Here is a 21,734-nt window from a genome sequence, read left to right as displayed (position 1 = left end):
CATTCGGTCGAGCTTTTGCCTCGGCGTAGCGGGTCAGGTACACACTAAACAGATTCTCACCCTTAAGGGTGCAAATCAGCTTGTCCCCAGACGAACACCCTTTACACCCAATTGGGTGCTTGAAAAAGGGTGCTGAGAAAGGGTGCAGAGGTCAGCACCCTTATGAAAGGGTGCACAGCAAGAAATTCAAAAGGGTGCAAAGGTTGCACCCATACTGAAGGGTGCTAGTGTAACATAACACCCTTCAAAATGGGTGTTGGAAGGGTGCTCTGCATTGGTTCACCAAAGAAGCAAAAGGCTAGGATTGACGCACGACAGCAAATGTGTCCATATATGCCTCTATATACCATATCCGCACATGCCACTTGTCACGAATTGCATAATGTTCTATAGCTACAGTTGTGTGGATCCCAGTGTATATGTATACAGCATCGTTCAAGGGCCCCTCCATGCACACATGCATGTGCCGGATATGCATGTATGGTCACCATCCAGACATGCCTGCAGTAAAAATTCAATGCAGAAAACAATGCTGACCACTTCGGTAGTAACATACACTTCCTCCATAACAAAGGCGATAATACACATCATACAGCACCTGGCCACATTTTCCTCATTTTGAGGCATGTGCGGCACAGGAAGCCTTGTATAATATGAGTGCAGGCATAGCTCTGGTATAGAAGCGTAAATGCCGAAGACACTACTACTATGAATCACCATGTGATGTTTGCCTATGACCGCTAAGTAATTTATAATCAAATTTTTTCTGTCATGTTTCAGTTTTAGCTGAACTATGGCTCAAAGAGTGCTTTTGTGTCAAATGAGGCATGAAAAAATGTCCATTTAATTGCTGCTTCATTTTAATTCACTGCTGTGCTGAAGCAAGCGTTCCTCAAGAGCTGGAATGACAATAAATGTGGAAGCAGTGATTATATTGCAGTTTTTTTCATGTCTCATGTGACCTGTAAGCACAAGTTGATGTCACAGTCCTCATTTGGCTGATGAAACCGAAACAGCAGGAGAAAGAAATCAGATAAATTATTCAGCAGTCATAGGAGAATACCAGGTGGTAATTCATGTATAATAATGCCTTACACCCAACTACAAACAAGAAAACACATACCCAAAAGTTAGGTGTCTATACTCCTTTATCACAATGCAACAACATAGCACAGAAAATCACCTTGCCTATATTTTACACACTTTTTGCAATCTTGTTCAGAAACTTCGTGGCCACCACTCTGGGTGTGGTTAGGGCAAGCCCAAGAAACAGGCGTTCTAACACAACAAGCGTGTTAAATAATTTCCGCTCGTACTGGACATTAAAAAGCCAGTAGGCCGACAGAACAGCTGCCAGTCCCTCCTCCGCGTTCTTCACCCTGAACAACTTCTCGCGGTCCACCTCTAAATAGAGAAAATCCGCCTCCTCAATCTCCTGTCCCGTGAACACGATGCACGGTGTTGCAGGAACGCTCAAGTCCTGTGGTAGCCAGAAAATATTGCATTATTAGAAACAGCTCATGAGGTATTAATTCATTCTCATCTCTCCATGCATAAATTACCCTTTATAAAGTTATCTGTACGTTATACACTTTTACGTTATACACTTTTTCAAAGCAATACAAAGAATGTTAACAATACAAATGGCTTTTCTGATATTTATGCATGCAATTTTAATTTATGCACAATGTTAATTTTTGGACCCCAGCCAGCAGCACTCATTTTTTATATGACAACTTTTAGTTTTATTTATTTAATATATTTGCGAATCAAATTTCCACCATTATACTAGAGTAATTGCACCGATATTAGAGGCTTCCCCTGTTTGTATCACAGCAAAGCTCAGAAAGGTCTTTGACCAGTGTTTAAGCAAAGCTCATTAGTACTACACACGCATTCTAGCATGAGCACAAAATCATAAGAAACTTGCCTCCTCTTGCACAAACAAGGCTGACAATCCGTTTAGTTCCTTTACGTTTGCAGATAGTATCCGCAGAACTGCAACCGTTTGGATGTCTGCAAAAGAAAAACATTTAACGGGAACGCTTGATTGCACTTTTTTTAGTTAGTATTTTCCTAAAGTTCCCTAAATATGTGACAAAGGCTGTTTTGAAAGTGATTCACTTTGTAATCTCCTGTGCCCAAAAGCAACGGAACATTGCTGCTAGGTTAACACAATCTTATTTATCTCCGTTGCATCCTGAAGGTCATTCCCACAGGTCTAAAAATATTGTCCAGTGCTTGACATAGTGCACAATGTTCCTTTTCTACACACGTAATTGTGCTATACTACACCAGTTTTTTCCATTCCGCACACCAAGCGACATGCCACCAAATTCTTTCCATTCATAGGACAAGATACGAGTTGCAAACCACGAAAGAACCAGGCCTTTAACCACATATTACTGTACTGCTAAGCCTATAAGATGAAACCCTGCAAAAATAATTTGACATGGAGTGTAGGTTTGAAATATACCAATAAAGCCTTGTAACTCTACTCACGTCGTGTTCGCAGCCTCTCCGGTGCCATTTCTGCGGCACTTCGCAGAGAATCCAACGTGCTTGCTTCACAAGTAATAAGTTTCATTAGCGCCAATTTCATAATTTTGTTAATCCCCTCTGATATGCAGGCTGAAGGGTTGATCTTTGTCATGGTTTGGAAGTCGCTGCAAAACTGAAAAAGAAAGTATGTAAAAGTGGTTACAACAAGACCCAAACATACACAAAGTGGTGATTTTACTTTACAATGGCATCTACTGAATATAAGCCAAGGAACTGACGGATGTAAACAGTTCATATGAGCACTCTGACATCACAAAATACTAACACCACCTAATGTCTTGAGGTGTACTTGAAACTGAAAATTTCGAGTCACAGACGAAAGAAAATCAGAAGATACGGTGCTGACAGTTTAATCTTGGGACAAGCACAGCCTTCATGACACACCTAATGAGTCTTTTGCCCAAATGGATTTCAACACTAGCTTTTTCACATCAATTTTTCGGAAGCAGTACCTGAGTTTTTGTAGTATAACAGAACATGCGTCCACAGAAGAGAGGTAAGACCTAAAGAAATTTTGGAAGCTAGGAAAAAAAGCAGCTTTGTTTTCATCCCCCGAAGAATACAAAATTTTGGGGGAAAAAGTACTATAAAGCGCATTTTCATTCCGCAAACTTATCTCGCAAATCAGAAATAAGTAAAGAATTTTGTTACATCAAAACAAAGGTGCTGCAAAACCTTTTCCGGAGAAGTTATTGACATAATGCATACAAAGCAGTCGACGCAAATCATGACATCAGTCTACCCGGTATGACGGCTCAGTGGCTTTAGCGTTCGGCCGCCGATTAAAAGGCAAGGAGTTCGATATCGGCTGCTGTTATCGTATTTCAATGGAAGTGAAATGCGAAAACGTCCGTCCGCTGTGGGATGCGAATGGTGTTAAAGAATCCCAGATTATCTAAATTAATTTGGAGCCCTTCGCTACGGCGTCCATAGCCTACGACTTGCTTTATAATGTTCAATCTCTCATTAAAAGAGTATACCGAGCTCACTGAATCGGCTTTAGTGGAGAAATGCAAAAGCATTGTGCACTACTGCTGTTTCTGTCAGTGCGTTTGTGTAACTTAGTTTGCAGTGGCCACCAAGCCGCACACCATTCGGAGCCTCTCCGTGGGTCAATACATATAATACCGTATTTACTCGAATGTAGCGCTTTTTTCCCGGATTTTTTCCCCTTAAAGTCTACCCTCGCGTTATAATCGAATACCGCGCTTGGATTGGTCTAGAGAAATGTCGCGGTGCAGCCATTTCAAAGCAATCAGTTTGGTTTTGGTTTCCGCAGCTTTGCGATCTTATGCTGGTAACATGGGTACCACGGAAGCCAAATCCTCATCCATCCAAAGTCAAAGCATTGGTACGTTGTTCTCTGTCATTTTTTTTGTGTTCGTTGTAGCATTGCGCTGAACGCGTCGTCACGTCTTTTCTTGTAGCGACTCTCGTTTTAAAAAGCGATCCTGTAAGCTGAAGAGGTCGGGAATTCTGGGGCAGCTAGAATGCTTGTCCTCAACGAGTCAACCATCCGCTCATGGTGGATGCAGCGGGAGGGCTTTTAAACTGTGAACCTGACCGCAAAGAATTTTGTGGGCCTCGCCACGGCCATCACGTCGAGCTGTAATAAAAAGTGGCGGGCTTTATTATCGAGCAGCGCAACCGTCTCAGGGGGTCAGTGTCGAGCTGATCCGTTGGAAAGTTAGAGACGTTGCTCGGGAGATGGGAAGTTTAGAGCATTTCGTGGATGGGCCGAAAGGTTCATGAAGAGGAATGGATTCTCCCTGCGGCAAACAACATCGATACGACAGAAGTTACCACTTCGATAGCGAAAAGGAGGACTCCGAAAGCAGGGAAGATGAATAAACATGTTGGCCACGATTTCTATTAAAGGTGCTTTGTTTTGCGTCCTTAAGCCTCACGTTACATTCGTTGCTTTATTTTTTCCCGCTAGGTAGCATGTAAAGTCACCACTCGCGTTACATTCGAGTAAATACGGTATATGTACAAATGGTCATTCTCTATACTGAACGTTCATAGATGGCGTTGAGTGCTCATACCACTACCAGTGCACTGGCACAGTGGTTAAGCAATGCGCCAATGCACTGGCGGGTGGCTGTTTCTGCCACAAGCACTAGTAGGGATCGTGTGATCCGTGTTGCTCTACAACTATATGAGTGCACACTTTCTGTTGCGGCACTTGACGCATAGAAAACACTGTCATGAGCCAAGAAATGCTTTCACATTAAAAAATGGCAGTCGTTTTTTCGGCTAGGCAAAGTTGAAACAGCATGGTACTTCGAGCTGCTTTTATTGTGATATGGTTCGTTTTGTTTCACTTGGTTTTGAATCTTAAAACTTTGCCACACTAAGGTGTGTGTTGTGTGTCCTCCTTCATGGGTTACCCCGTCCCATTACCGTCCAAGCTTACAACATGGTTACCACATGCATGGCTCTTGCTTACTATGTTGTTAGTACCTGCCCAGTGATTACTACTTAGTCACCGGATTGTGTGACAGCATAAATTACCATTGGCGTCCACCGCTGGAGGTAATGCAGCGAGACCTGGCTTAAGAAACAGAACAGCTACATGCAGGAACTGCTAGTAGAAGTGCAGTCATTAGTCTAACTACAGCAGTAACAAAATTATTAGATCACTATGACTCATCAATGGATTAAAAAATGTATGCTTATGCACCTTTTCTTGCGTTAAGGTACAAGAGCACGTACACAATGCTTTGTATGCATTCTCCTGAAAACCTGTAGAGCAGCTCAGTGTGCACATTACTAAACTGTGACCAGTTTTTGCACAGCACAGACAATGTTGGAATCAGGAGTAACCAACACACGACTAGTCAGCAGTTGCTTGCTACAATGACGTCACGATGTGCATGGTTGCAGGCACTTGGCTGATTCCCAAACAGCTCATTTAGATTACATTTTACAGCGTATAGTGAGGTGCTACTGTGCCGAAAAACTCAGCATCGAAATTTTGGCATTTTTTCTCCAATTTTCAATGTTTTTTTCAGGCACTCTAGTTTAGCGTGCATTAAAAATTAGTTTTCTGACCAGTGACAAAAACTCCATTACTTTTTCAACAAATGCTGCCTCCCCAACCGAGCAGCCTAACATAATGTAGATGCTGTCTTCCGAACATAGCAGCAAGAGTTTACTTACCCTTTCAAAGTTCATTAAGTAGGGGTATCTCTCCTTTGCCTCATTGACTGTTGACGCTGATATATCAGCAATCCTGCGGCGGGATGTGACCGACATCCTTTCCAGCATTTGGCATTCGTCTGGAGAGGCTTTTCGGCACTCAGCCATGAGCCACTGTGTATGCATGACAAAGCTGGCCTCATCCTCTCCAGCAATCGCAGACGTAGCAGCAGCCTGAAAGGATCAACAGCAATGTAACTGACTGTGACATAAATAGACGTGTGCTATGCTAGCAACCATACAGTAATGTTTAAGCGGTACTGTCTAAAGCTGAAGCTGGTCTCATTAACTGTGCTTTTATGCAATTCATTTTCACAAACTCACAACCACCTAGACTTTCATGGGTCACGAAAAATGCCAAATAGTTATATTAACACTTGGCCTAGCTCCCATCTGCAAACTGGCATCCAGCCCACAAAGTACTGTGGCCGAATACCAAAACATTTTATTAGTACCCCCAAAAAAAGGCCCCATTAAAAGGATACCCTTGCGTTTTGTTCCCTTTTTGCTGTTTTTGATTTATGGCTCTTACTTTCTTCTGACTCTACCGATCCAAAATATTTCGATACCAAATAACAACACTAGAGAGCCCAAAAATAAACACTATTACATTCTGAGCATAGAAAAATGTAATTATTTAAGGCATTAGCAAATCAAAAAATTGTGCACTTTATTACTTTGCTACACATCATCCTCTTTTCAAAAAATTGAAATCAAAATGTATTTTACAGCAGAATGCCCCTCACCAGCTTTCGAACTTTGTGCCGCTCAAGCTCCATTGCGCCTGCTGCCTCGCTGCATTTTCTCCGGGCTGCAAATTTTGTTCGGTTTTCACCTATTCTTCCGTCGCTAGGGAGAACCCTTCGTTGGTTTTTAAACCTGTAGCGCAGAGCTACCTTCCAGGAGTCCTGGAAATTATGAGCAATAAAATTCAGTGCGTTCAAATTCAGACATCACTTATCACAAAAGAATACGCTGAATCCAATATTCAATACGAATGATAGAGCATGCAACTTCACCAAGCAGTGCCAAAGGGCGCAATCTTTCTATGCACTGAAAATGTTGTAAAAACTGCGGACCAAAACTTCATCAGACATGCATCTGAAGATATCAAGAGAGAACAGCCAGAAAATCTATGGAACCTTCATCATCGACACAAAAGGCGAGACCTGTGTCAGCATGCCTTCAATCACTCTTGAAGAAGAAACTGCTTTATCTGAACTCCTAAGCTCCTTCGTCTCAGAAATCGTCACACTCGGACCATGTGGTGTCCATGATCTTACTTCTTTCTGATTGGTATTTATTGCAAATGAAAATAAAACCAATTTTCAGATATTAGTAGTCACTACATGTTTATCCTTTTTCGGTCGTCAGTGCTGCTTTGTCTTTTTTTTAATGAACCAGCTAGCCGAAACTGGCGTTCTCCATCAGAAGCAAGTGCAGCTACCGTTATCTAGAACAGCACACATGATAATGGAGAGAGAAAAAAGGAAGGCAGGTCAAATGCACCTCAATAGAGTTTGGCTCCCAACACTGCAAAATGGGAGGGGCTCTTCACTGTCATGGAACATGAATGCTGCAAGCTGCAAACATGCTGCAATTTCATGCAACAGTTTACTGAAAGTAGCAACTAAATAACACCGTTCCTGTATATATATATTAAGTTGCCAGGATGTTCGCAAAATCTTAATATCCAGCTGGCTGTCACCAGTAAAATAACAATATACTTACATCTCCACTTCCTACAACGTCTCTCAATTGTGGGTGATTTTCTAGCAAGAGCGAGGTGACTCTTGTGTAAAAATGACGAGTTGGGAACCTGAAAAATATTGACAATATTAACATTACTAGAATCCACACAGAGATAGTTTATGGCTTTAGCTTTATTGCACTGACCATGAAATATTTGCGTAAGCATGTTTTCATAGTTAACATCAATGAATTTGCTAAGACAGTGTGCATTTCTAGCTAAAATTATCCAGAAAATTTCCATTACTAATTATGGGGCCATGAAAATTTTCTATGAATTACCCGAGTTTTTGAACTACCCGACTTGCAATTACCAAAGTTTTACTCATCCTCCCAAAAAGTAGAGAAATTTACAAGCCTGGTGGTTAAATCTTTACACATTACTTATGATAACAAGAATTTTGTAAAATATACCATTTAGTTCTGACTGATCTTAACTCAGCATTCATTGCTAACCTCACAGCTGCCAAAATTAGAGGGAATTTACTTACAGAGTGCTTTTCTTCATTTCTGAGAACAGCAGATCGACAATTTTGCGGAACGCTGCTGAAGAAAGTGGGCTGCCATTGTGGATGCTCTCATGGAGGCTCCCAAGAGATGGCAGCTTGAAGTTGTGGCCATCGTCATCAGAGTGTGAAGGCCTACAAGAAAGCTGCAGTTTAGAGCTCAGTTCTCAACAGACTGCTGCAGATACAAAAGTATCTGTGCCTTCCGTTCCTGACGGGGACACAGAGAAAAAAAATTCACATTGCCTGTTCTACTGCACTCTAATTGTACACCTTCTGCATAAGATTAACAATGTCTGTGCCAGCCAACCCACGCAATAAATTCACTGTCAAGGTTCCAGAACTCTAGTATAGACATTAGGGGGCACTGAAATGTATATAAAATCAGCAATGAACATTCGCATGTATTTGTTGGACAGAATTCTGATCAAGTTTGCCTCTATTCCAACTGCAACAACAGCCAAGGACATATTGGATGCCTATGTGAAGCGTGTCGTGCTTTGGAATATTTATGACAATCGGACTTTAGGAATCTTAGTGTTCTTACTCTGAAAAAGGCAGCGTTATTATGAGAAAAGCAGAATTACATCCAAGCAGAATCTCAGTGATGTAATGACATCTTCAACCAATTTCGATATGATTCGAATTCGTAAAATTTCCTACGACAAGTGCAGTGTGTAATTTCAAAATCTGAGGCGTAGCCAACAGTCTTACTTCAAACTGTGGACAATACAAACATGGGAGCGGCGAATGCCCCAGTGAGCAATGCATTACCCTGGCATCAGCACCGCCGTCACTGCTAGTTGAAAAGTGCGCATTGCGAGCACGGAGAAACTGGGCAGCAGACATAAATGCTGTTAGCCATAACAGATAGGTGCAATTTCATTTCCCGTGCTGTAGTTTATGGCTCGATTGTTTCTGAACCCTCTTTTCCTCTTCCCCCTGTCCAACACGGAGTAGTAGTTTGATATATAGATATGCACCACCAGGCCGACCTTTCTGCCTGTACGCTCAATTATTCTTTCTTACAACATGGCTAACAGGTGAAATAAATATTATTTTGTGATCCTGAGAGACCCATTGTTGAGATTATACTGTACCACTCAACGCACTTACAGATTGAAGGACACATCAAGGTGATTTTCGTGGGTGTCTCCGCCACTCGCCACAGTACTGTCCGACAAAGTGTGCTGCAAGAAAAAACAAATAACTCGTTCATGAATTCGAAACTGAGTAGAGATTTCATTGAATATGTGACTACCGAGTCCAAATACCTCTGAAGATGTCGGTGCACACTGCTGATCATTGCCATGTGCACGCAGTTTAATCTTTGATAAGTCGGAGATACTGTCCTCAGGACCTAGATCGACATACTCATCAAATGTCTTGTCCAGGATCTGTAAACGGTAAATAACAAGTTGCTTTTATACTGTGCACGAACCTCAGGAAACAATGCACGGCAAGTTCATGCGGTGAGGACGGCCGTCACTTCCTCCGTTGCCTAGTGCAGCAAACTAACCTAACTGTGAAACAGCAGAGTTATGCATTCAGATTGGAAAACAGCCCAGTAATGTGCCCTGGATTTATTCTGATATGAGCAAAATCACTAATACGCATTTGCATGACGAGCGATCCTCCACCAACCAATAAAATAAATCAACACAGTGGATGAAGCGCTTGTACTGGGCATGACATGCATTTCACTCTTGAGTGTGCTAACATGTAGCCCCACAAGAAGTGTTTTAGCCCTTCATTACTGACAGGCATAATTCTATTTTCTTTTTTTTTCAGCTATGCTTCACAGCCGCGGAAAATAGAATACTATGTCTATTGCGGACTATGCATGGCATCGGCGATCACAGCTAAGCTGCACGGCGCGATAACTAAGGCGAAGCCAGACATAGGCGATCACAGCTAAGCTGCACGGTGCGATAACTAAGGCGAAGCCAGAACACGTAGAAGCAGCAGTATGGCAAAGGGCTCACGTGTTAAGTCCGAGGGTGACTGCCTGACTAGCCACACTATGTACAAGTAGCATCTCTGGGCGAAAATCGAAATTTTGGGAGGCTCGGAAAAAAAAAATTCTGAGGCCACTAAGTCTGCTTACGTGCAGGAATGCAAAAACAGGGAACTTTCTAAAACACTTTTTTTTTCATGGCACCTGTAGGCCATGCATTTTTTGTTTTATTTCTCATTTATTTTTAATTGCGTTATTTTTTCTTTCAATTTTTTATTTCTTTAACATATTCATGTTTTTTGTTTAGGGTTTTAACTTTTGATTTTTTACTTTTTACAAACTAACGATTAATTACTAATTCACTAATCACCCATTACTTAGTAATTGCTAAGAGTATATGGGTTATAGGAATTATGTCATGGATGCCGTCATAGTGTGACAGATTTCGCAGGCGGACGGACAACGATGAGCCATTCTTTAATAAGCTACGAAGCAAGAGACATGGACAAAACGCTTCGACGGCAACGCATCGTAGCTGACCGCCGTCGCCCTGAATCATGCACACAGGTTTCGGCCCTTATCAATTTAACTATGAAAGAACGCAAAGCCCGAAACGCGATTGAGAAACGTGAAAAGTTTACCGCCCTCGAGTTACTGTTTATTTCAACTATCGCCAGAAATATTAGCACAGTTCAGCAATGCCTGTTCTCGTGAGGCCAGTAACAAAAATAGAAACACTGCTGCATGTAATCCTTACGCATTAGTAGCACAAATTAACACGAAGAGAGAGTACAAAGTGCGATATGTGCTCTTACACAAACAAATGTAAAAGCTGCAGCTCGGCCCGCAGCTGACAAGCGAACACGACACGTACCAAACGCCTCTCTTAGTGATGAAAACACTATCCGGATTCGAACATTTGGCGAAGAGCCTCAGTTAACAGTACTTCCGCGTAACGCTACCTTACCGGGTGCCACCGCGGTGGCTCAGTGGTTATAGTGCTCGGCTGCTGACCCGCAAGACGCGGGCTCGACCTCTGCCACGGCGGTCGCATTTCGGCGAAATTCTAGAGGATCGTGTATTGTGCGACGTCTGTGCGCGGTAAATGAACCCAAGGTGGTCTAAATTGTCCGCAGCTCTCCACTATGGCGTCTCACAAACTCGGTCGATTTGGGAAGTTAAGGAAACAAGCAAAGGAACACGTGCACTTGCCTGGGACGAGTACGACGCCATGTCGATCTTGCCGCCAAGAACCGGGCATGCGCCAACTGCTTCTTTGAGTGCGCTGATGGTGTCACCATCAAGCGTATACGCCCTTGCTGCACCAAGGTCTGGTACGCTAACAAGGCACCGTGGCATCGCGAGGCAGAATCGTATACAGGCACTTCCAAACAACACACTGACAGATGCAGCAACCTGATGCGGCGTCAGCGCGCGGGAAATAACACTGGTCATGTGACCTTGGCAAAACGAGAGGTAGTCGCGATACTTGTCACACATAGCATGCAAAGAATTGCAGCAGTTTAAATCAACTAGAAATTATTAGGCTTACACCGATGTTTTAGCCATCTATATATCTCGTAAACACAAAATTTCCAAATTTTTGTTTTTTAAATTGTCAAAAATACTTTTTATAATTACTCCCAGGTGGCGCAACAAATTTTAAATTTCTAAATTGATTGACATATTAGGGACAAGTTTGTGTCTTTACTGAGAGGAGTAAGACTCCCAGTAGGCCTTGCGAAAGCGCATTAGCGATGGTGACCACTGGCGAGGGCCTCTCCGAAGTGCTTGCGTTACGTTATGGGTTGGTGCGTTGTGCTCGGTCAGTGTTGTCGGTGGCGCAGGCAGACTTGAAAAGCAAAGGCGATTCGAGCAGTACCTCCTCAGAAGGGATATAACAAAGGTAAGCGTCATGAAATAGTCAACTTTTGCTGCTTTTTGCACTGAAGCCATTTCGTGCGACCACCATAAAGCACCCCCCCCCCCCTTGACTTTACTCCGCGCTTCCCGCGACGACGCCGCGAAAGCGCTTCAGCGAGCGCCTTCTTGCCCTCTGCCTCTGGGCCGAGAGCGGGAAAGTACCACCTAATCAGTGGCAGAGGCGGCAGTCACCCGCACCGGAGACTTTGAACCTGCATGTCTACCGAGACCGCAACCCGAGCCGCTTGTGCAGCCGTGCCGCGCTCCGGGCGCTTACTCCTTTGCGGTGCGCGTTGCGTCGTTGCCGTGAGCGCTTGTTGCCGAAGGCTGCGTGCGGGAAAGAGAGCAAAGCCACCGTCTGCATTCCTGGCTTAGTTGCAGACAACCATGAGACGGTCGTAGCGGAGTCAGTCGCGACACTTTACAACTTATAACGGGCATATTCTGCGCCAACCTTCTGCCACTAAAGACATTTCGGCCGCTCATGGCAAAATTTAGTGCAGCGACACTTGAGCGCTCCTGAAATCGTCCCGCTTCTGCTTTGAAGAAGTTTAGGTTTTACAAAGACATTTAATGCGCAGATTTGATGCGGTAATAACGTGCTTATCTTATTTCTCCCTTACCTGACAATTTTTGTTTTCGCGCGACTGTGTTGAGACAGGCGCGCAAAACAATTTCGCCCTGATTGATAGCAGCGTGAAAATTTAAGGGCCTCCAGAACGTAGGAGCTTCACTGATGGTCCCACCTTTCCGTTTCTGTGTTTGTAGCCAGCTTGGCAGTACAAGCGAGTTTCGGCAGTGTGACTTAAAAATGAAAGTTAGGTCTGCCTTTATGCGAGTAAATACGGTAGTAAGTAAAGCATTTTGCTACATTGCAGCACAGGAAAAGCAAAAGTAAATGTAAGTTACGCATCGCTCTGTTAATTTTATTAGTGTATGCAAGTGTTAGCATGCAATGCTCATGTGAGGTTCAGTCTTAGATCAGTCATGTTGTGCACGATTTCGTTATTTGTATGACACTGGTGAATTTTTTTAGCAGACTATTACTACATGCATATGAAGGAAGTTGGCTACCATTGCAACCAAGGGAAACATAGCCAGATGTTTTTCTTAATTTTTGTTGTGGTGAATGGGAAATATGTGGTGGAATTTTCACCTGAAACATAATTGATTGGAAAGTAGAAGAAAAGATGATCAGGTGCTGTTGGGAGCAGGTGGGCCCATTCCTTATTCTGCAAACGTCACAGGAAATGTTTGCTTGTCTTTTTTGCACTATGAGGCATTTATAGAAATGAAGATGTGATTAGCATTCGGTCACAGCAGCTTGCTCATGGTTCTGAGAACAAATATATAGCTGATAACAGGATTCTGCTTTGTATTGCACTAACAAATTCATTCTTGAAAATGATTTGCTTCCATGGAGGTTTCTAATCCATTCCACGAAATGGACTGGAGTTTACATTGGCAAGTCTTCTTGGAGACCAGTAAAAGCCATTAAATTTTTTTTAAAATCAAGCATTTGTCTTTTCAGATGCCAGGAATCCGCTTCTTTCGTTGTCCACGATGTGCCTGTCACCAATTCTCCTTAAGGACACTCTTTAGGCACCTGCGCATTGCCCATGGCCATGAGACAAATTGGGTGTGTGGCTTGAGTGGCTGCATGCAAACGTTTCGCCACTTTTTTTCCTACAAGAAGCATGTACACCGAAAGCATGCTTCTTGCATGGGAGAAACGTGTTCCCGTGGCATTGTGCAGGTGGGAATGGCACGAAGCAGTACAAATGCAGCACCTGATTTGCCTACATATCATGAAGAGCCCTTAGATGTGCAGGCCGAACAGCATGACTTCAGTTCAAGTGCCTATGGTTATCAACTGGCAAAGCTACTTTTCAAGTGGAAGGAAGGAAGGCGGCTACCTGAATCCACTGTGCATGAGTTAGCCAATGATATTATTGATTTCGTGGAAACCATTGCAGACCACCAGCAAACAGAACCTCTAGACGGGCCAGCCATCAGCGTAAAAGAAATTTGCAAGCTGCAACTTGACCAGCTGCGGACAAGATCAGGCCGAACAACCTATTGGAAGACGCATTTTCCATTTGTTGAATCCCGTACAGTAGTGTTGTGTGGAAATGACACCATAGAATACATTCCCCTCTGTGAAGTGCTCAAGTGCATTCTTGAACATTCAGAACTTACAAATGAATTCAGCAATGACTCTCGTACTGATGGTTACATGTGTTCAGTATTTGGTGGAAGTGCTTTTCAAAACCATGAGTATTTTGCAGGCAATACAAGTAAACTTTGCTTGCAATTGTACAGTGATGAGTTCGAAGTCTGCAACCCACTGGGCAGCAAGAGGGGAAAGCATAAAATGACAGCTGTCTACTTCTCAGTGCTAAATTTTGATGCAAAGTTGCGGTCAGCATTGTCAGGTATTCACCTCGTACTACTTGTCAAAGATAAACACATAGCCACTTATGGATTTTCTAAGATTCTTGAGCCATTAATCACAGATGTGAAGATACTAGCAAATCATGGCATAACTGTGAATAGAAACCTTGTAAAGGGATCTGTCTTCATTTTCACTGGTGACAATTTATCTAGCCACAGAATTGGAGGCTTCAAATGCACATTCAGCCAAGGAAGAATTTGTAGGTACTGCATGGCTCTGCGGACCGAAACTGACTACAAACACTTGGAAGGTGATTTTGTGCTTCGCTCACCTCAAGGGCACAAGCACCACTTGAGTATGTTGAGAGCAGGGCTGCCAACGCTGTCATTGTATGGGGTTAAGGAGCCAAGTGCTCTTTTGTGCCCTGGCTTTGATCCGACACAACACCTTCCACCAGATATAATGCATGACCTGCATGAAGGAGTCCTACCATTTGCCCTGCGGCATATAATATCTGCATTAATTGAAGAACGCTTCTTTTCACTCAGTGATTTGAACAAAAGCATTTCAGAATGGCTTTATGATCCACATGACATCTGCAACAAACCAGAGGCCATTGCTAAGCCATATCTTCAAGGAAAAGCAGTTTTGAAGGCGTCGGCAACACAAGTATTTAGCCTCTTTCGCTACCTAACCTTTTTTGTTGGGGACAACGTTCCTTCAGAGAATGCAGTTTGGCAGCTTTACCTACTTCTCCGAGAAATTGTTGACATTATCATGAGCCATAAAATTCCAGTTTCACATATTGCCTACTTGCAAAGAAAGATTCATTTCTTTTGTTTTGACTTCAAGGTACTCTTTCCATCAGCATCACTTCCATGTAAAGTGCACTACCTCATACACTACCCTTCATATATAGAGAAATTTGGACCATTAAGCCTGCTATGGGCTATGCGGTTTGAGGCCAAGCACCAGTATTTTAAAGATATTGCTCGAAAAATACGGAACTGGAAGAACCTTTCTCACAGTCTTGCAGTGAGGCATCAGTTCTTGCAGAGTTTTTTATTCGCTGCAGGTGATGACAGTATTCCCCGTAATATAGGCGTGAAGAGTGTGCTGTACGAGCACCTTCCTGGCTGTGTTAAAGAGTTTATAACTGAGAATAACCTTGAATCCACGAACACATTGGTTGTCAAATCTGTGATTGTTGATGGCAGGACATACAGTGCAGGATGCTGCCTTGTCAGAAGTGTTCCAGAAGATAGTCTGCCAGAATTTTTACTTGTGTGTCAACTATTTTATGTGAACAAGGTGTTAATGGTTATGGCTAAACTGCTTGAGACTGTCTGTTTTGATGAGCACTTCCACGTGTATGTTGTCAGTGCCATAGAAGAGTACAGTGTTCTGACTTCATTTTCGGAGTTTGACATAGAGCCGTTGTACATGCGGGAACACAAGGGCCGGAGTGTCGTAAGCACTCGCCATTCATTGTTCTGAATCTTAATGAAATAGCACATGCTTGTGCAAAACTGGAACATTGCAACATTAAACTGCATTGTCTAACTTCATTTGTTATGTGCACTTTTTTAGTTGCCTGCATCCTACTAGTTTCCAGGTGACAACTGACTCATTCACGAAACTTCACTAATCACATTATACGTGCAATAATGGCTGAGATGGCAGCTTTGTTAGATTTTGTGAACCCATGAAATCTGGAAAGAGACGCTGTACCGTCCACTGTGCAAACATTTATTGCTAGTATTTGCTGCTGCTATAAATATGCATGAGTAATATGCACACATAATTGCATGCTTTTCAGACAAAAGGGAATGACAAAGCAAACTAATGTTTTGCAAGGCGAATAAACGTCTATTTTGTACAAAGGATATTATCTGTAGTTGTCGCCGTGTTATTGGTTTATATATTTGTTTATATCTTGGTTATATCTATCTGTACATTAATAAATATCCCCCTTTCCATGTACACCCTTGTCAGCACTTCAGCACCCATTAGTTGTAGCACCCTTCTTGCTCTCTCCTTTACACCCTTCTGGTAAATGCACCCTGCTGGTAGGGTGCTGCGGCCCTATAGGGTGCTCGAAGGGTGTGAAATAGGGTGTAAATTTATGGCGCACCCTTTTTACACCCTTAAGGGTGAGAACTTGTTTAGTGTGTAGTCGGTCGCTATGATGATCCACTTATTTCCAAATGTTGACGTTGGAAAAGGGCCAAGCAAGTCCATGCCGATCTGCTGAAAGGACCTTTGGGGAGGGGGGGGGGGGTGTAATGGGGTTCAGAAATCCCGCTGGTCGGGTGGAAGGGGTCTTTCGTTGCTGACAATATCGGCATGTTTTCACATAATGTGCGACTTCGGCAGACAGTCGGGGCCAGTAATACTTGTCTTGATTTCGGCGGAGGATGCGAGAAAACCCGAGATGTCCAGCTATCGGCTCGTCGTATGAAGCCCGAAGAAATTTCAGGTGCGACAAGCCGCTTTCTCGTGAATGCTGCCTAGCGCGTGCAGCGGTCCAGCGCCATGGCAATGCACAGGATGCTCTAAGCAAAACAAGGTAGTATAAATCTTTAACACGCGAATAAGTACTCAATGCTTACTAAATATACTCCACTAGGGCACTTAATGTATGTTTCATAGCACGCACACATCAGCATCTGTATAACTTCGTCCACTGACGCACATAGGCCACTCCGATATTCTTCCTATTAACCCTGTCCTGTGCCAGTTGCGCCAACCTTATTCCTGCTAACTTCTTTATTGCAACCACCCACCTAACTTTCTGACTTTACTTTTCCTGTTAAGGACTACAGCATGGTCGGTGTGCAATCTCTAAAGTTTTCTAGTCTACATTCTGATTACACAATGACTGCATCAGTACTGAGTCAAATGCTTTCTCGTAATCTATGAAGGCAATATATAGACGTTGGTTGTGTTCTGTGCATTTATGCATCTCCTAATTTACAGTGTTAATGAAACTTATTCTCGAATAGCCTTTACGAAGGCCAGTCTGCATGGTCCTTTGGTTGAGCGATGTCTAAGGTTGCTCTGATTCTGTTAGCGATTAACTTAGTTAAAACGTCGTAAGCAACGGACAGTAAGCTGACAGGTTTGCAATACTTCAAGCCCTAGACGTCCTCTTATAGATTATTACGATGTTAGCCTTCTTCCAAGCTTCTCGTACCCTCGACTCAAGGCCGTGAGGCAATGCGTGTTCAGGGTGCCATGTTTTTCTAGCACGAATGATTTGATTCTTGACTTTATTTTACCTATAAGGCCGGGACACCGTATAATTCCAGGGAAATTCAAAGGGCGTGGCCAGCATTCAACCCAATACAGTAGCCTGCCGCTCTATATGATGTTATCGCTCCCGCCCTGCGCCTGTAACGCACCTCGTAATCGATCGGCCTCCTCCGCGCCTCACTGATGGCCTCCAGGTAGGCTGTGTCGACAGCGTACTGGATGGGCAGCAGGTAATTCGTCTCGCCGAACGTGCGCAAGTTGAGCGCCCCGGGCATCACCAGGAACCGGCGGTAGTGGACGTTCACGTCGAACTGCACGCCGTTGACGCGAACCTGCGCGACCGACGAGTAGGAAAAGCTTGACTATTTTCCGCGTCACGCGCACACACAAAAACTGTGATACCCAGGAGCGAAGAAGAAATAATGCCAAGCTATACTGTGCCTCATGTCCCGGCTTAGCCATCATTGCAAAACAAGGGGCCTCGTACCGGTTTTACTTATTCGCACGTGAGTCTTCACCTAGGGAGCTATTCTACTCGTTTACTAAAAGAATACTGCCGTTAACTATCCGTCACCGACAACCAGCACCACGGCCACTGCAGCGGAACAAACTGGAACTTTCGCAATCTCTAGCAGCGTGGCACACTTGGCGGGCCGCTCCTAAATGAGATCGAGCGGCCGTGGCTTAGGTATCCGAGCACATGAACAGTCGTCATATAATCGTTATCCTATAGTCGGATACAACTCAAGTACGCAGCGGCTTTTCTCTTTCAAAGGACCCCCTTAAAGCCAATGGCGTCGGCCGGTTCGAATGACCCTGCTAGCGTGACAATGCAGGGAGCGGCGCCACAATGGAGAGAGGGTCTATCCCCGACCATAGAGAGAAGGGATTATCCCCTTTCGTCTACCACTCCATGCTTTGTCACACTAGGAGGGCCGTGAGAACCGGTCGACGCCATTGGTTCAAAGGGGTCATTCGACGGGGAGAAGCCGCTGCATTCTTGAGTTGTATCGGACTATAGAATCTTTATTGACAAATACTTGGGCTATCTTTGGGTGGGGCTGAAGGTCGTTCAACGTCGTTGTGCTGCCTTATCTAGCGCAGTGAAGCTTCTCGCTGTCTTCTATATTCACTGTACCCCTGGTCTATCGCGCGTGTGTCAGTCGTAAGGAAAGGCGCTCCTTGCGCAAGCTTTCACCAGCGTTAACAAAACCAGCCGCACACTTTCCAGTATGGAGGGTTTCCCCGAGGCGGGACCGAGAGTTGAGAGCGGCACAAAACGCGCGCACACCTCGTAGTCCAGCTCCCAGGGGCCATCCTCCAGCGTTCTTTTCGCCAGGTCTTTGTGAAAAGCGAACCGGTGTGGCGCTGACCCTGCACCTTGATACGACGCCACGTTGAAGACGATGGCTACCAGACTTCCCACGGGAGACCGATCGCGAGAGGGCCGCTGAATCTTGCTGAAGTACTCCGCCACTTCGCGTTTACTCTTCAGCTCAATGACCTGCAAGAATACCGCGCCGGTTACTTCGGCTCCGTTAAATTTCTAATTCTAATTGCCGAGGACAGATTTCTGACATTACAGCGAAATCTCATTCATTGCGCTTTCTCATTCCCCGGCTACTAAACACTGCCTCGTATGCAAAGGTTCATCAGCAAACTTTTTTTTCGAGGTGTAGACCATCAGAATACAAGGTAACTGCGGCGAACAGAGATTTCATCGTCCCTTGTGTTCTGACGCGTTACAACTCGGAAATACGTCTGAACCAACAAGCCCAAGCTTCGGCCTTAACCGTTCCGTTACCCGTGGTTTTCACAGTGGTAGGAAAAAATCGCCGGATGACAAGAGAGCAGATTCTCAGGCGACTCGAAGGCAGTCCTGTGCAACACGTTTTTCAGCATGCAGTAAGGGGGAGTATACGTAGACCAGCTTCTGCCGGCTCTTGACCGTTCCACATGCTACAACAGCCATATTTGCCTCTTCGAAGCCAGTCAAAAAAAGCCATGGCGGTGGTGTTTGCCCAAGTCAAAAGCCATGGCGGTGGTGTTTGCCCAAGTCGGCTACCACGATCACCTTAACATCGCACTATATTGAATAGTATTTGTCAAAAGTAATGAGCCCAAGGGATTCGCTTCTAAGATGCGCAGTGGAGCTCTCGCACAACCCGTGCATGTCCTAGCGAAACTTTCAGAGAGGTTAGGAACAGAGATCCTCTCATCTTCAGAAGATTTGAACTGCTGGCGATGCACAGCTAGCCGCACAGTGTTTCGAGGAAGCAAGCCGCTTGTGCTACTTACTTTAGACAAAGACTGTACGTAATGTGCAGGACGAATGTGTCTCTCAACATGCCGAAATTACCGTATAAGTGGCAAGGAAACCAACCTCCGAGATGTTGAGGATCTTGGCTGCCTGCTTCGCAACGGTCGCCAGGACTGGCGTCGCAGTGACGAAGCAGAGCCGCTCCACATTCGCGCCTGGTCCAGACTGCCAGGACTCGAGAGGATGTTGTGGTGGAAACGACATCACTGGCATGGCTGTGGCCACGCGCGGCCTCCGGGGCTTGGGCTTCGGCTTCTCGGTCGGTCGGAAGCCTCCGGGTTGGGCCCGTTGCGCATGCGCGGAATGCTTAGGTGGCTGCTCTGGGTGGCGGGGCTTTTGTGTCGTCGTCACCGGCCGCTTGGTGCCGGAGATGTGGGCGTCGCCAGCCTGCAGCTCGGCCTCGTCCGATATGTCGATGTTGAGCGAGTAGATGACCAACAGCGCGAACACGGTTTGCGCGATGGTTGCAGGAAGGTGACGCCAGAACCGGCGGATGTAAACGTCTTTCCAGAGGAGCAGCACCAGTCTCCTCACCATGGCCTTTGTGACTGCGCGCAGGGACGCTCTGTATAAAGACAAGCCTAGCTTAGACACAACTCGTGTCGAACCATCTATATCTCAGACTGCACTATTCCATGTTTCGGATGCCAATATCCAGCCCTCAGGTTTTCGGAAGCGAATCGTATAAGTTGTTGGGCCGCAGTGGGCGGAAGCCGACCATGCCGCGAATCTCGGATACGTCCAGGCGTTTAATATTCACTGCCTCCGCGCCTCAACTTTGACCAACTTCCGACCATTAGACCTCCACCAGTCCGCGCCCCATATCTCGTTCTACAAGAAGGCGCACTCATAAGGCCCACGGGATCCCGTTCAACGAGATCACACGACCCGTATACCGGGTGCATTCTCAACAGCGCCCATTTCCCGGCGTTAACAACGTGATAGACTCGAATGCTTTCCATTACTGCACACAACAGCGGTGACGTGGGAGGCTTTTGTTCGATGCAGGGGTAAGCCTTTGCAAAGCTCCTGGTGAACTAAAAGATACTCCAGATTACAATATGAAAAGCTAGGAGGCGAGATTAAGGTCAATTACGGCCGCTCAGAGCACCCCGTCCTGAGCTATGCCCCCCCCCCCCCCCTTATATACCGTGAGCCCAGCGTGAATACAAATACGGAAAGAGGTACGCCGTGCTTACAGCAACGCCCAGGTAGTCCAGATCCGAGAAGGAGAGCTGCCAGGGAAAGCGACCAGTCTTGCAGATGGCGAAGCGGACTGCTGGCTCGAGCGGCAGGGAACCACGAGCGCAGCCGCGAGCATGGCTTCTCATCTTCATCTTCTTTATGCAGAAGTAGAGAACCGGTCTACAGAAAAACAGCAAAACAGTATTTGTTTGGCTCTAACCCGCTCCTTAATTTACAAAGGTAGGATTCGTTCTCTATGCAAACATCATTAGGACCGCGTTTGACTGGCGTATTGTGTCGCGGCAGAAAACTTACGCCACTACATAGAAAACAACGACTACTGCGACAGGCGCGAGATCGCGCCTTCACGGTCTGCCCTCCTTGGTGTTCGGTCCACTATCTGTCAGGAATTGAAGATGCGGTACCGTAACCTTGTGAGCGTGGCGACAAATTTACGTGCTTCTTAGCCCCTGATTAAACACGACAAGAGAAGAGACGCATCTCGACCATTTTCTCAAACGTGAAACACTACGATCTCTTCAACTCTGGACGAGCGGGGATGACTTCTGGACATCTGCAGCCATCTAAATACTATGCCTTTTCCAGCGGCGCTGGATCACGAGAGTTACCGCGTATTTTCTTAGTCTAACCTTGCACTCGCGTAGCCATCCTGAAACGAGT

The 21,734-nt window shown here is 45.0% G+C and overlaps 4 protein-coding genes across 4 annotated transcripts in view; 1 reads left to right on the top strand and 3 right to left on the bottom strand.

Annotated features, from left to right (window-relative positions):
* LOC144111009 (phospholipid-transporting ATPase ABCA3-like) overlaps positions 1–21,734 on the bottom strand; it is a 103,635-nt gene that overhangs the window by 46,914 nt on the left and 34,987 nt on the right. The window contains exons 15-18 of the mRNA XM_077644092.1: positions 21,068–21,233; positions 19,932–20,416; positions 18,840–19,052; positions 17,698–17,880 (exon numbers count right to left, since the gene is read on the bottom strand). Coding sequence (XP_077500218.1) covers positions 17,698–17,880; positions 18,840–19,052; positions 19,932–20,416; positions 21,068–21,233 — 1,047 coding nt within the window. The remainder of the gene's footprint in view (positions 1–17,697; positions 17,881–18,839; positions 19,053–19,931; positions 20,417–21,067; positions 21,234–21,734) is intronic.
* On the bottom strand, positions 981–6,738 carry LOC144110479 (uncharacterized). Its single transcript, XM_077643392.1, has 5 exons — positions 6,510–6,738; positions 5,725–5,937; positions 2,503–2,674; positions 1,931–2,016; positions 981–1,480 (listed from the first exon to the last, which is right to left on the bottom strand). Exons 1-5 carry the CDS (start codon positions 6,540–6,542, stop codon positions 1,196–1,198), a joined length of 789 nt encoding a protein of 262 aa, XP_077499518.1. The 5' UTR covers positions 6,543–6,738; the 3' UTR covers positions 981–1,195.
* On the bottom strand, positions 6,853–11,334 carry LOC144110790 (uncharacterized). Its single transcript, XM_077643885.1, has 6 exons — positions 11,188–11,334; positions 9,293–9,439; positions 9,135–9,208; positions 8,004–8,153; positions 7,495–7,582; positions 6,853–6,864 (listed from the first exon to the last, which is right to left on the bottom strand). The coding sequence occupies exons 1-6, from the start codon at positions 11,332–11,334 to the stop codon at positions 6,853–6,855; spliced, it is 618 nt and encodes a 205-aa protein (XP_077500011.1).
* Positions 13,661–17,278, top strand: LOC144110788 (uncharacterized). Its single transcript, XM_077643882.1, has 2 exons — positions 13,661–14,962; positions 17,273–17,278. The coding sequence occupies exons 1-2, from the start codon at positions 13,661–13,663 to the stop codon at positions 17,276–17,278; spliced, it is 1,308 nt and encodes a 435-aa protein (XP_077500008.1).

This window comes from Amblyomma americanum, chromosome 11, assembly GCF_052857255.1.
Source record: "Amblyomma americanum isolate KBUSLIRL-KWMA chromosome 11, ASM5285725v1, whole genome shotgun sequence".
Lineage (NCBI taxonomy): Eukaryota > Metazoa > Arthropoda > Arachnida > Ixodida > Ixodidae > Amblyomma > Amblyomma americanum.
Note: the sequence above shows the minus strand (reverse complement) of the source record. Positions and strands in the feature narration are given on the sequence as shown.